At 33.7% G+C, this 12775-nt stretch overlaps 1 protein-coding gene across 2 annotated transcripts in view; it reads left to right on the top strand.

The window, feature by feature from the left end:
- LOC101901115 (band 7 protein AGAP004871) overlaps nucleotides 1-11898 on the top strand; it is an 88372-nt gene extending 76474 nt beyond the window's left edge. For both annotated transcript variants that reach the window (XM_020039629.2, XM_005191516.4), the window contains exons 6-8: nucleotides 2002-2057; nucleotides 2306-2486; nucleotides 7532-11898. In XM_020039629.2, coding sequence (XP_019895188.1) covers nucleotides 2002-2057; nucleotides 2306-2486; nucleotides 7532-7717 — 423 coding nt within the window. In that variant the 3' untranslated portion in view covers nucleotides 7718-11898. The remainder of the gene's footprint in view (nucleotides 1-2001; nucleotides 2058-2305; nucleotides 2487-7531) is intronic.
- The last annotated feature ends 877 nt before the right edge of the window (nucleotides 11899-12775 follow it).

Here is a 12775-nt window from a genome sequence, read left to right as displayed (position 1 = left end):
TTTTGTTACTGCAATGGCTTTACCCCAGCGTTCGAAAATAAACAGTACACAAACATTGTGCACTGTACGGGTACAGTATCACTAAAAAAAATTTAGCGGCAGTGTACCGGTGTACCACTCCACCTCGGAACGGTACAGAACACTATGGTACAGTATCATACTGCTTATGCTGCTTTACCCCGAGATCATTTTTCAATATTTGCCGAATGTAATATTGCGATATGTTCAGCTCACGAGCCATTTTTCGGCCACTACGACGCGGGTTTCGATCAAGACGATTCTTTACTTTTTGAACCATTTCTGCTGATGTTTCTGTTTTCTTCCGTCCACTTCCTTGACGTCGGGCTACGCTACCAGTATCACGGTAACGAGCGATGCTACGAGACATCTAACGATAGCCACTTGTGGTTTTTCAGCCAAATATAAAGAAATCACACTATCACGCTTGGATTCCATCACGAATAACTGTTTTTCTGGAAAATTCTCACCAAAATGCTTTTGTACGCTTGTGAACTATATAATGAGCTGTCACTGGAATAATTATAACAGCTGTCGAACGAGTGGCTTAGAAATGACAGCAGTCTGAAGTTGGTTGCAGTTTTTTTCATCTCACCCTGTATAATGGAATTCCGCAAGGCAGTGTATTAGGCCCTATCTTATACACCCTGTACACTGAAAAATCAAGTCATATTACTTTTTCACTACGAAGAGGAGACTGCCCCCCAGTTATTATTAATAACGAACCAATTCCCAAGCATAACACGGTGAAATATCTTGGAATGACGCTGGACCGCAGTCTCACCTGGAAACCGCATATTAAGGCAAAACAAAACATGCTGAAAATTAAAAGCCGCAAGCTTTATTGGCTACTAGGACCTAAATCTAAACTTAATTTAAACAACAAAATTCGCGTGTATAAAGCTATACTAAAACCGGTTTGGACGTATGGCATCCAATTATGGGGAACATCTTGTAAATCGAACATAAATATTATACAAAGGTTTCAATCGAAGATGTTACGATTAATTACAAATGCCCCATGGTATGTCAGGAATAGTACGATATCAAGAGATCTGCAAGTACGCACAGTGGAAGAAGAGATTAAAAGACTAAGTAGAAACTACAATGAAAGACTTCAAAACCATCCAAACCCTCTTGCCAAATCTCTATTGGACAACATAAATGAAACAAGAAGACTGAAGAGAAAGCACGTACTAGATTTAAGTATTTGAGGAATTGCATTTATAAAATGTATATCTTCTTTTTAATTATGTCATTTACAATTATGTATCTTACTGAAGTTACATAATTCCTGTTAACTTTACTTTATCTAATTTGCTTATTGTCTAGTTTTAAAGATAGATTGCAAATAAAGAAACAAATTTATATTAATAAAAAAAAAAACCCTGTATAATATTAACATTTTTATAGAATTGTGCTTATGTCGTAAATTAAATCTCTAAATCTTTAAATTAAATCTTTTAAAAAATTAATAACTAATTTTCCATATGCCTTTTCGATAGTTATAGAATTCTAACATCATCATGTTTTAGCCAAAGATTAAAACTCTCTGTAAATAAACTTTGTAAATAAGGTTAAAAACTTGCCATTACCCACCCACTAACAATTCAATGCACACTCAGATCAAAGCGATATCTGCTCTAGCTGTAAACGTCAACTTTTTTAAGCTTAATGCAAAACAACAAAAAAACAACAAAAACTAACTAACAAAAAACTTAAATTTCACCTCTGCACAAATGCCTCATGGCCAATTTCATATTAAAAAATGAAATAATTTGCACTTAAATTCTGAATTATTTGTAATGATGCAAATGTTTGGTGGGCAGTTGGTGGGTGGTCATTCCAACAGAACAACAACAATGCACCGCTCACCACATTGAACGGCTACCCAACAGACACTTGCATCCGATACAAATGCACAAGAACGACAACAACAACAACAAGTATTGTATATTTTTCATATAAAATCTACAAAATCAGGTGCAACTGGATGAAGCAACCGATGCCTGGGGTATTAAAGTTGAACGTGTTGAAATGTAAGCGAAATTAAAAATTAAACCCAAATCATTTTTGGTAGAATTGTTGGTTCTTAATTTCATTTGTATTGTTATTATTATCTTTTAATCCCGCCTCCCGATCATCATAAAAAAACAAAAACAAAAACCAAAAAAAAATTACAAAAAACACACACACATACTTGCATCCATCAACATCATCATCAACCAATCGACCGACCAACCAACCACACACAACAAAAAAACAACAACCTCATCGACGACCGCAGTAAGGACGTACGATTGCCCGTGCAATTGCAAAGGGCAATGGCCGCCGAGGCTGAAGCGGCCCGTGAGGCAAGAGCCAAAGTTATTGCAGCCGAGGGTGAACAGAAAGCCTCGAAAGCGCTGAGGGAAGCATCCGAAGTGATTGGTGGTTCACCGGCAGCATTACAATTAAGATATCTACAGGTATGTATGAACAAATTACAAAAACAATAACCAAACAACGACAACAAAGTCCTTTCTGACAGAATTAAAAAAAAAAAAAAGTTGAAAACAAAAAGGTTGTTGACCAACACTTATTGCAAACAAATAATTATAACATTATAACATTATAATTATATTATAACAAATTAAAAGAACTTTTGTGGTTTGAATAATTGGAGAAAGAGTTTCCATAAGGGATTCGGATTAAAGGACTCTTAATAACTTGGAATGGATAAAAAAGTCAAAGGCAATTAAAATAAATCTGCTAATCTACTTCGTTGCCTTTAGATATGAAGAATACTTAATTATTCAATGCATGGTACAATGAAGATAAGGTAGGCTAACTTTGAAAAAATTGCAAGTATAGAGGTCTACCTGTTTGGCTTGTAATGTCAGAATTACTATCAAAACAATAAAAAATTAAAATCATATTAAGCCAGAAAAATAACAAAATTAAAATCATATGGTAGTTCTGCCCAATGAATTCAAGGTAGGGCAGAACTACCATATGATTTTATTTTTTTTATTTTTCTGGCTTAATATGTCAACTACAATTGTTTATGTGTGTGTATTCTTTTGAATAATAAAAAAACTTGTTCAGAAAATATTCAAATTCGGGTGTTTTCAAAATGCTTATTGCAACGTATGCATCGACAAAATCTACAGTTTTTGTCGCGAAATAAACCATAAGAGATATATAGAACATGTTTTTGGAAAGAAATTTTGACCCTTCATTCAGTTTTCGCGGTTTTAAATTATTTATTCAAAATCAATGCAACAAGTTGTTTGATTTTTTATTGTTTTGATAGTAATTCTGACATTACAAGCCAAACAGGTAGACCTCTATACTTGCAATTTTTTCAAAGTTAGCCTACCTTATCTTCATTGTACCATGGTTCTGCCCTACCTTGAATTCATTGTACCATGATTCAATGTACATTTAAATAGCAATTAAAAGAAGACAATTGTAAATGCTGAAGACAAATGGGTTCTACTTCAAGACCATTCACAGGTTTTTGTCAAGGGACTTTCCGATAGATTCATTTTTAAATGTCTCTTGAATATTATAACATCTATATATCTCCCTTAGAGAATAAAATATTGAAGGATCTTTATCCGTTTTAACTCAAATAATAGCCTTTTAAGAACATAAGTCTTTGTATTCAAGCCATCTTTATGTAGATTATAACCTGATTCTCTATGGAAATTTAAAGGGTCTTCCACATAGAGGCTTCCATACGAGTTCAAAAGAATGAAGACCGAAAAAATAGGCCTTTTGCCTGTGGAAAACATGTCTCCTGCAAATATAATACAGAGTTGCCCATCTGGCAACGCCATAACTTTTGACAGAGATGTCACATCGCTTAATGACATACCGCGTTTGAAGCGTCAGTCCAAGCAGATTTTTACCATGAACCAATACACGCCACGCGAAATAGTTGAAATTTACATTCAACAGATGAAGTCAACTGTGAAAACTCAACGTGCTTTTAAAACATTAAAAAATGTGAGAAGTGCGCCTTCTAAGAACACCATTAAGCGTTTATACGAAAAATTTTCGACTGGTAAGGCTCTTTCTAATCCGAAGAGGCCATATAAAAGTCGACCAAGGCGATCGGCCGAGAATATCGCTGCCGTACGAGCCAGTGTTGAGAGGTACCCAAGAACATCCCAAAAACGCCGTTCTCAGCAGTTGGGCATGGCTCGGTCCACTTTACAACGGATTATTCGCATTGATTTGCATTTGTTCCCGTAAAAAATTCAATTGACGAAAAGAATGTTACCTGCGGACAAGCCTCGTCGATTGGAATGGGCCCAAAGAGTCATCGAAATGGCCATGGGTCCGTCGAATATGGGCAACCCTGTACATGTCAGAATACCATTTATTGGTCTTCTATGTAACTTTCGAATAACGTATACAGACAGCCCTCATATAGATAGAAAACTTATAGAGCTTTCTGTATAAATACCACATTCAGTGACCTACTACGTCCATAATTTTCCTGTACAATGAAGAACTTCTAAGATCTTCCTCAAACAGAATTATTTCATAGATATTCTGAAGATACACACTTTTTCTAGCAGAAGATCTTCGTAGCTTTTCTGTAAATGAAATCCCTTAAGAGCTTCTGCAGCAAAAATAAAACTACTACACAGAGACGATTCTCAAAGCTCTTCTTCAGATAAAATGCCATTAAAATTTATTTACAAACAGAAGACTTTTGAACCTTTTACAAACATTATTTACAGCACCACTTTTTACCTTCGCGATACCTTCAAAATACTTCTGGAGTGGAAAATCGTCGAAGTCAAAGCTCCTCCATAGACGGGCAACCGTTATAACTAACTATAGACTGAAGATCATTAAATCTCTTCTATAGATAGAAGACCTCCAGAGCTCCTATGAATAGCAGGCCTTTAAAGCTCTTCTATGAATAGGAAGCCTTTAAAGCTCTTCTACAGATAGAAGACATCTAGGGCTTCTATGAATAGGGGGCCTTAAAAGCTCTTCTATGAATAGAAGGATTTCAAAACTCTTCTATGGATAGAAGGATTTTACAGCTCTTCTATGAATAGACGGCCTTCGAAGCTCTTTTGAAGACATTTGAACCTTTTACAAACATTATTAAAAGCACCTCTTTTTACCTTCACGATACCTTCAAAATACTTCTGGAGTGGGAAGTCGTCGAAGTCAAAGCTCCTCCATAGACAGACAACCGTTGAAACTAACTATAGACTGAAGATCATTAAATCTCTTCTATAGATAGAAGACCTCCAGAGCTTCCATGAATAGCAGGCCTTTAAAGCTCTTCTATGAATAGGAGGCCTTTAAAGCTCTTCTACAGATAGAAGACTTCTAGGGCTTCTACGAATAGGGGGCCTTTAAAGCTCTCCTATGAATAGAAGGATTTTAGAGCTCTTCTATGAATAGAAGGATTTCAAAGCTCTTGTATGGATAGACACCCTTCAAAGCTCTTTTGAAGACTTTTGAACCTTTTACAAACATTATTTACAGCACCTCTTTTTACCTTCACGATGCCTTCAAAATACTTCTGGAGTGGGAAGTCGTCGAAGTCAAAGCTCCTCCATAGACGAAGTCAAAGCTCCTCCAGAGTTTCTATGAATAGGAGGCATTGAAAGTTTTAAAGGCATTCTATTCATAGAAGGATTATTAAGCTCTTCTATAAATATACGGCCTTCAAAACTCTTTTATGAATAGAAGGTCTTTAAAGTTCTTTTGTGAATTGAAAGCATTTAAAGCTCTTGTATGAATAGAAGACCTATAAAACTCTTCTATTAATGGAAGACTTTTATGAATTGAAAGATCTTAAAGCTCTTCTATTCTATTCTTCTATTAAAGATATTCTGTAAGTCGATGGCCTTTAAATTCCCTCTATGAATAGAAGGCCTATAAAGCTCTTCCAAGATAGAAGACCTCTAGATCTTCTGTGAATAGAAGGATTTTAAAGCTATTCTATGAATAGACGGCCTTCAAAGCTCTTTTATGAACATAAGGCCTTTAAAGTTCTTTTGTGAATTGAAGGCATTTAAAGCTGTTCTATGAATAGAAAACCTATAAAACTCTTCTATTAATGGAAGACTTTTATGAATTGAAGGATTTTAAAGCTCTTCTATTATATTCTTCTATTAAAGCTATTCTGTAAATCGAAGGCCTTTAAAGCTCTTCCAAGATAGAAGACCTCTAGATCTTCTATGAATTGAAGGATTTTAAAGCTATTCTATGAATAAAACGCCTTTGAAGCTCTTTTATGAATAGAAGGTCTTTAAAGATCTTTTATGAATTGAAGGCATTTAAAGCTATTCTATGAATAAAAGACCTATAAAACTCTTCTATTAATGGAAGGCTTCTATGAATAGAAAGATTTTAAAGTTCTTGTATGGGTAGAAGGCCTTTAAAGCTATTCTGTGAGTCGAAGACTTTTAAATCCCTTCTAGGAACAGAAAGCCTTTAAATCACCTCTATAAATAGAAGGACTTTAAGATTTTTTTGGAATTGAAGACTCTTTTAGGAGTAGAAGTATCCTATGAATAGAAGGCATTTAAAGCTCTCCTGTGAGTCGAATGCCTGTAAATCTCTTTAGACCTTTATAGCTCTTCTATGAATAGAATACCTTTTCAGCTCTTCTATAGACGGAAGACTTTTAAAACTCTTCAGTAGAATACATTTGCTTTAAAGACATTCTAAGCTTTTCCATAGAAGACCTTTTAAACTTTTATATAGAGAGTCTTTAAGCTTTCATATAGAAGGCTTTTTAAAATCTGCCACAGTCCTATTAAGTTCTTCAATTGAAGATATTTTAAGATCATTCAAAGAAGACCTTTTATACTTCCCAATAAAAGACATTTAAGGCTCTTTTATGCACGGAATGCCTGTAAAACTTTCCTATATATTGAAGACCTTACACCAGTAGTCTGAAAAGCAGAAAACATTAAAAGCTTTCAAATAATAATATCAGCTTTTAAAGAATTATATGAAAATAATGTATTTTCTTTCTTCTTTTTATAGATTACTATCTGCTCTTTCCAAAGCAGAACAAAAGAAAAGCTTGCCTTAAATTTGCAGAACTATAAGTCTAGCATAGACAAACTTTAATGTCCTTTATAGACGTGAAGAGCTTTAAAACACTTTTAGAGTCAGAATAAATTTAAAAAATTTTCCAGAAAAAAATATAAGTTTGAAGGGCTTCTATAGATTCTCTAATGTAGAAAATGTAGTCATATTTACATTTTGGATATTTTTCTCATGCCCCAGATATAAATGTGGTTCTATCTATTTTATGTATATAAGATTTTCTGCACATTTCTATTTCTTTACAAAGCTTTAATCGAGGCTCACAGTTTTTCACTTTCAGATATTGAAATAACTTCGAACCTGCCAACCCAAGGACTCTCGGGCAATTGGCCAGAAAGCATTTGCATTTCTCTTTTCTAACTTAATAACAATTTATCTAAACATTTGTTCCGTCTCAACAATTTATTATTCAATTAAAAATTCTCGTTTGCAGACCTTAAGCACAATATCGGCGGAGAAGAACTCAACGATTGTATTTCCATTACCCATCGATTTAATAACGTATTTCTTGAAGACAAACGATGAGAATACCAAACAGAATGCAAAAGCTGCGGCAGCAGCCATAGCCCGGACAACGGTGGAGGCTATAGCACAGCAACAGCAATCGACAGCTATGTAAGGAACGAGAGAAAAACGACACAACACAACAAACTTGTGGCGTAGTTAGGAGCTACAGTCCAATGGGGGGTATCCTTCACGCAAAAAGGACAAAGTTGTAAAGTAACAAATTTTACTAAACTAAACAAAAACAGGAAACGGAAATTATCAGCAGCAAAAAAATGGAATGGAAACTTTATGAACAAAATATTACCTGTGGGTGGAACGATGGACAGAACAAGCTAGACAAAAACAACAGCAACACAAAAAAATCAATTTTCTAACTGTGAATATATGTTTACTTTATCTACTTGCAACAAAACCAATAAAACAGACACATACACACAAGAAACAAAGCAGCAGAAATCTCTTCTCTCCTTTTCCCGCCCCCACTCCTCCTACCCCACTCTTAGGAGTATATTTTCTATGCATACACACACACACATCCAACTAATCAAATTGATATCTCTGCAAAACAAAAGTTGTAATTCATTGGTTTTCTCAACAACAAAACAAAAAAGAACAAAAACAACAACAACAACAGTGGTATATACTTGTCGTCTTTAGAAATATAGCAACTAATCTAGAATAACAAACTTGTATTAACTAACAAAACCAACAATTACATATTTACTAACAACAACAACAACAACAAAAGCAACATAATACATAAATGCACATTATGTATGTAAATTTTAGGGATGCATAACCAAATAAAACCACACAGACCGAACGAACCGGCAAAGGATATCCACAGAATGGGGTTTTATTTTGGAAAACCCACAAGTCAAAACTTTCAAATCAAAATAGAGTATGGCTCTCAGTTTTGTGGCAATGCAATTTTAGTTAATTAAAACTTTCAGTAAAAATTTGTTAAAAAAAGAAATATATTAAAAATGTTTACAACGAACATAATTAAATAAAATATTTTCAACAATGGTTGGGTGGGGTTGGGAGTTATTTTGGTGTCCATCAGACATGGTACCTTTACAGGAGGAACACTGAAGCATAAATATACTTTTTTTAGATTTTGAGGTGAATGCAACAAAATGTTCCATTTATCCTGAAATTGATTTTGTGAAAACAAATGGGTAAATTTGTTTTTAAAAATGTTATGGAAATTATTGATCTCTTTAGACCAAGACCCTACAACAGAATTGCATTTTTATACCCTACACCACATAGTGGTAAAGGTATTATGTCTTTGTGCATTTGTTTGTAACAGGAAGAAGGAAACGAGATAGACCCATAGAAAGAATCATAGAATTACTTTCTGAGTCGATGTATGCATGTCAGTCCGTCCGTCCGTCCATGTATTCTTGTAAACGAAATGCAGGTCGCATTTATTATCCAATTGAGATGAAATTTTGCAATCAATTTTTGTTTGGCCCAAGGACTAACCCTATTGATTATAATCGGATCAGATTTAGATGTAGCTCCCATATATCTTCCATCGATTTCGAATTGTGTACCAAATGGTCAATATAAGTCCTAATAACCTGAATTTCGGTACATCCCACCAAAGTCAGTCTAGAAGCAGGCACATCAAATTTGAGATTTATCCGATTTGGGGTTTAAGTCCCTCACATTCCTAATATCCATTCGACAACAATGATATTTGCTACCAGATATCTAATAGAGCTCAGAAATACCTTTGCCAAATTTTATAGAGAATGTCCAAAATTTAAATGTAGATCCCATAAACAGGGTGAGATAAAAAAACTGCAACAAAGTCAAACGCCATCATTTCAAATTTTAGAATAAGTTTCGATTTGTTCGAATTGGTCACCTTTGGCCTTCAAACGGCCAATGAAACCGTCACAGGCCGCTCGATTGTCGCTCTGCGGTATGTTGGCCCATTTCCGGCGAAGCGCTTATTTGAGGTGATCGGCACTTTGGTATTACTTAGTGCCAACCTTGCTTTCCAAAATACTCTAGACACAATAGGCCAACAAATTAGTATCCGGAGATTTTGGTGGTCATTGTGCGATGGAAATGAAGCGAGGAACCTCATTGTGTAACCATTCTTGGGTGGCGCGTGCTCAGTGCGATGGTACTGAGTCCTGTTGGAATGTTTTAGGTCTGCGGCCAAAATGTTTGCGTGCCCAAGGCTCTAATATACCCTCCAGAATATTTTCGCGATAATATTCGGCATTTTTTCTGATGCCACGGTCGGATAATAAGAGAGGAGAGCGACCATCGGCTGTTATGGCAGCCCACACCATCACCATGGCCGGCGCTTGAATTCTGATGGTCAACCGAAGGTGCACATTTTTAGCTGACCTCTTTAGCAAATATTTATTTTTTTACAAACTTCTGGACAATAAATGTTTTCTCCTCGAAGAAAACCAAATTCGACAGTTCACCACTTTCTGCCAAGCGAAGCAACTCTTTAGCTCTTTTGAGTCTATTTCTTTCTATTGCGGTATAAGTTCTTGAACTTTTTGGAATTTCAATGGCTTTACCCCGAGCTCATTTTTCAATATTTGCCGAATGGAATATTGCGATATGTTCAGCTCACGAGCCATTTTTCGGCCACTGCGACGCCAGTTTCGATCAAGTCGCTTCTTTACTTTTTGAACCATTTCTGCTGATGTTGCTGTTTTCTTCCGTCCACTACCTTGACATCTGGCTACGCTACCAGTATCACGGTAACGAGCGATGGAAAGAGACACAAAAGGTTTATTCACATTTAAATGCTATCACGAATAATTTTTTTTCTGGGAAATTCTTACCAAAATGCATTTGTACGCTTGTAATCAATATAATGAGCTGTCACTGGAATAATTTTAACAGCTTTCAGACAAGTGGCTTAGAAATGACAGCAGTCTCAAGTTAGTTGCAGTTTTTTCATCTCACCCTGTATATCATTAATCCGATTTCAGGTTTATTGTGCAAATAATGGCTAATATTAGATCAAATGGAGTGAATTTTGGGACGTACGTTTCATTTTGTGGAACTCGGCTCCGAATATATTTTTTTTTAATATAATCCTTCTCGAAGTGATATCATGCACTCTATAGTAATCTTATTTGATATTGGAGATTAAAATGTCTCCATTAAATTTAGCGAAAGTCGATTCAGAATTGGATACGCCTCCCATATATTAGTTCCCTCTGAAACCAAACTATAACTGTTCTGAAGCCAAATGTACAATAAAAAGGTAAGGTAGAGCTCTCAGCTGATTACAATTTTTTTCTAAGTGTGCCCGACTTCTGCCAATTTTGTGTATCTATTTGTTGTTTTGAAAAATAAAAACAAAATATTTTCAAAATCAATGATTGGAAGAAACTTAAATTGCGGGGCGGGCATTAATAATATTAACGAGATTTACCATGGTATTGAAAGATTGAACACTTAGGATGATATTTTTGAGAGAATATCTAGGCATTTCATTCATATTTCGCGTTATTTGACTCATTTTAGAAATGAACAAAAAATATGAAATAAATGAAAACAACTTGTTGCCTATAATTTTGAATAATTCTGACAGGAAGCGGGCATTGCCTCAGGGATGTATTTCTGCAGTTTTACGAAGATGCTCTACCTCCTTATTTCAAATAAATTCTTTTGTTATGGGAACTCTACTAAATATGCATAGTGGTGTAGGGTATCATATAGTCGGCCCCACCTGACTTTTGACTTTTTCTTTCCTTTTCCTTTCTGGTTTTATATGACGACTTTAGTAAAATACAAACTCTTCATGTGTCGAGCAATCTTAAGTAAATGAGAATTACCCTCAAGGACTTATCTACCCCAAATAAAAAACACCTTCTATGGATAAAACATTTTCCTTCTATTTCTGCCACTCTTCACATATTTTCTTTGTATCCCTGACTGTGAGCCATACATTTATGTTATAATATATGTACATCCCTTTTTTACAAAAAAAGAAACAAATTCATTAAAACCGTGATCTGAAATGGAGGACGATATTAAAGAATAAACAAAATCAAATATTTATATTACAATTTATTATCTAGATATTTGTATATGTCAATGTAGTTGTTAAATAAATATTAAAAAAACAATTCAATTACAAACCATAAACAAAATTCACAATTTAATAAAGAACGAAACAAAACAAATACGAAACACACAGACACTCGTAGATATATGACTATGAAATTAATTAAATTAATCGAACATGTTAATATTATTTCAATTATTTCATACAAGTTGGAGATTTTATTTATTTTTTGTATTTATGACAGTTTTTAATTTAATTTTTGCAAATACAAATTTCTTTTGAGCCAAACAAACGCATTTAGACTACAAAATTAATTAATCAGACTTATTAATAATTTTTAATATTTAAAAAATATTTTAATAATTATACAAAGGGAAAGATTTTTTTAGTTTTCTATGTATTTCAACTTACTCGCCTCTATTATTAATTTGCAAACAAAATAAGATTTTAAAATTTGATCAAAACCAAAGATTTTATTTTTTTTTTAGAAAAAAAAAATGAAAACATCAAAAAAATTTAATATTTAGCGCCTTAATATTTTGAGAAATCTTGAAATACTTATTTATTTCTTTCCCATTAAATATTTTAAATACTTCCTTAATTTTTTTTTTATTTTTTTCAATTTTTATTTTATTTCTTCAAATTTTAATCTCAAACCAAATCAACTCTACAATTTCAACTTCCATACTTCCTTAAACAAAAAACCTACTACGAATTTATGACTAGAAATTGAAGATAATCTCCCAGTATTTTGCCCCCAAACCAAAATATATTAAATATTATTTTTGCTCAAACTCAATATGAACTACAAAAAAAAAACAAATATTCAATCAAAACCAACAAATGAAAACAACACCTTAACAACAATACATTTATGATAATAACATCAAAACTATTTCACCGATAGAAATAAATTTAAAGAAAAATCAAAAACCAAAAAAAAAAAAAACATTAATACTAATACAAAAAATACAATAAAGTTATTATTAACAAAACAACAACCACAACAAACATTCAGAAAAATTCAATCCTCTAGATATTTATATATGAAGGGGAACGTATTTCATGACAAGCAAATAAAAACAGATGAATATATTCTTACAAATAATG

The sequence above is a fragment of the Musca domestica genome, unplaced genomic scaffold, assembly GCF_030504385.1.
Source record: "Musca domestica strain aabys unplaced genomic scaffold, Musca_domestica.polishedcontigs.V.1.1 84, whole genome shotgun sequence".
NCBI lineage: Eukaryota > Metazoa > Arthropoda > Insecta > Diptera > Muscidae > Musca > Musca domestica.
This window is presented reverse-complemented; position numbering and strand designations above follow the sequence as displayed.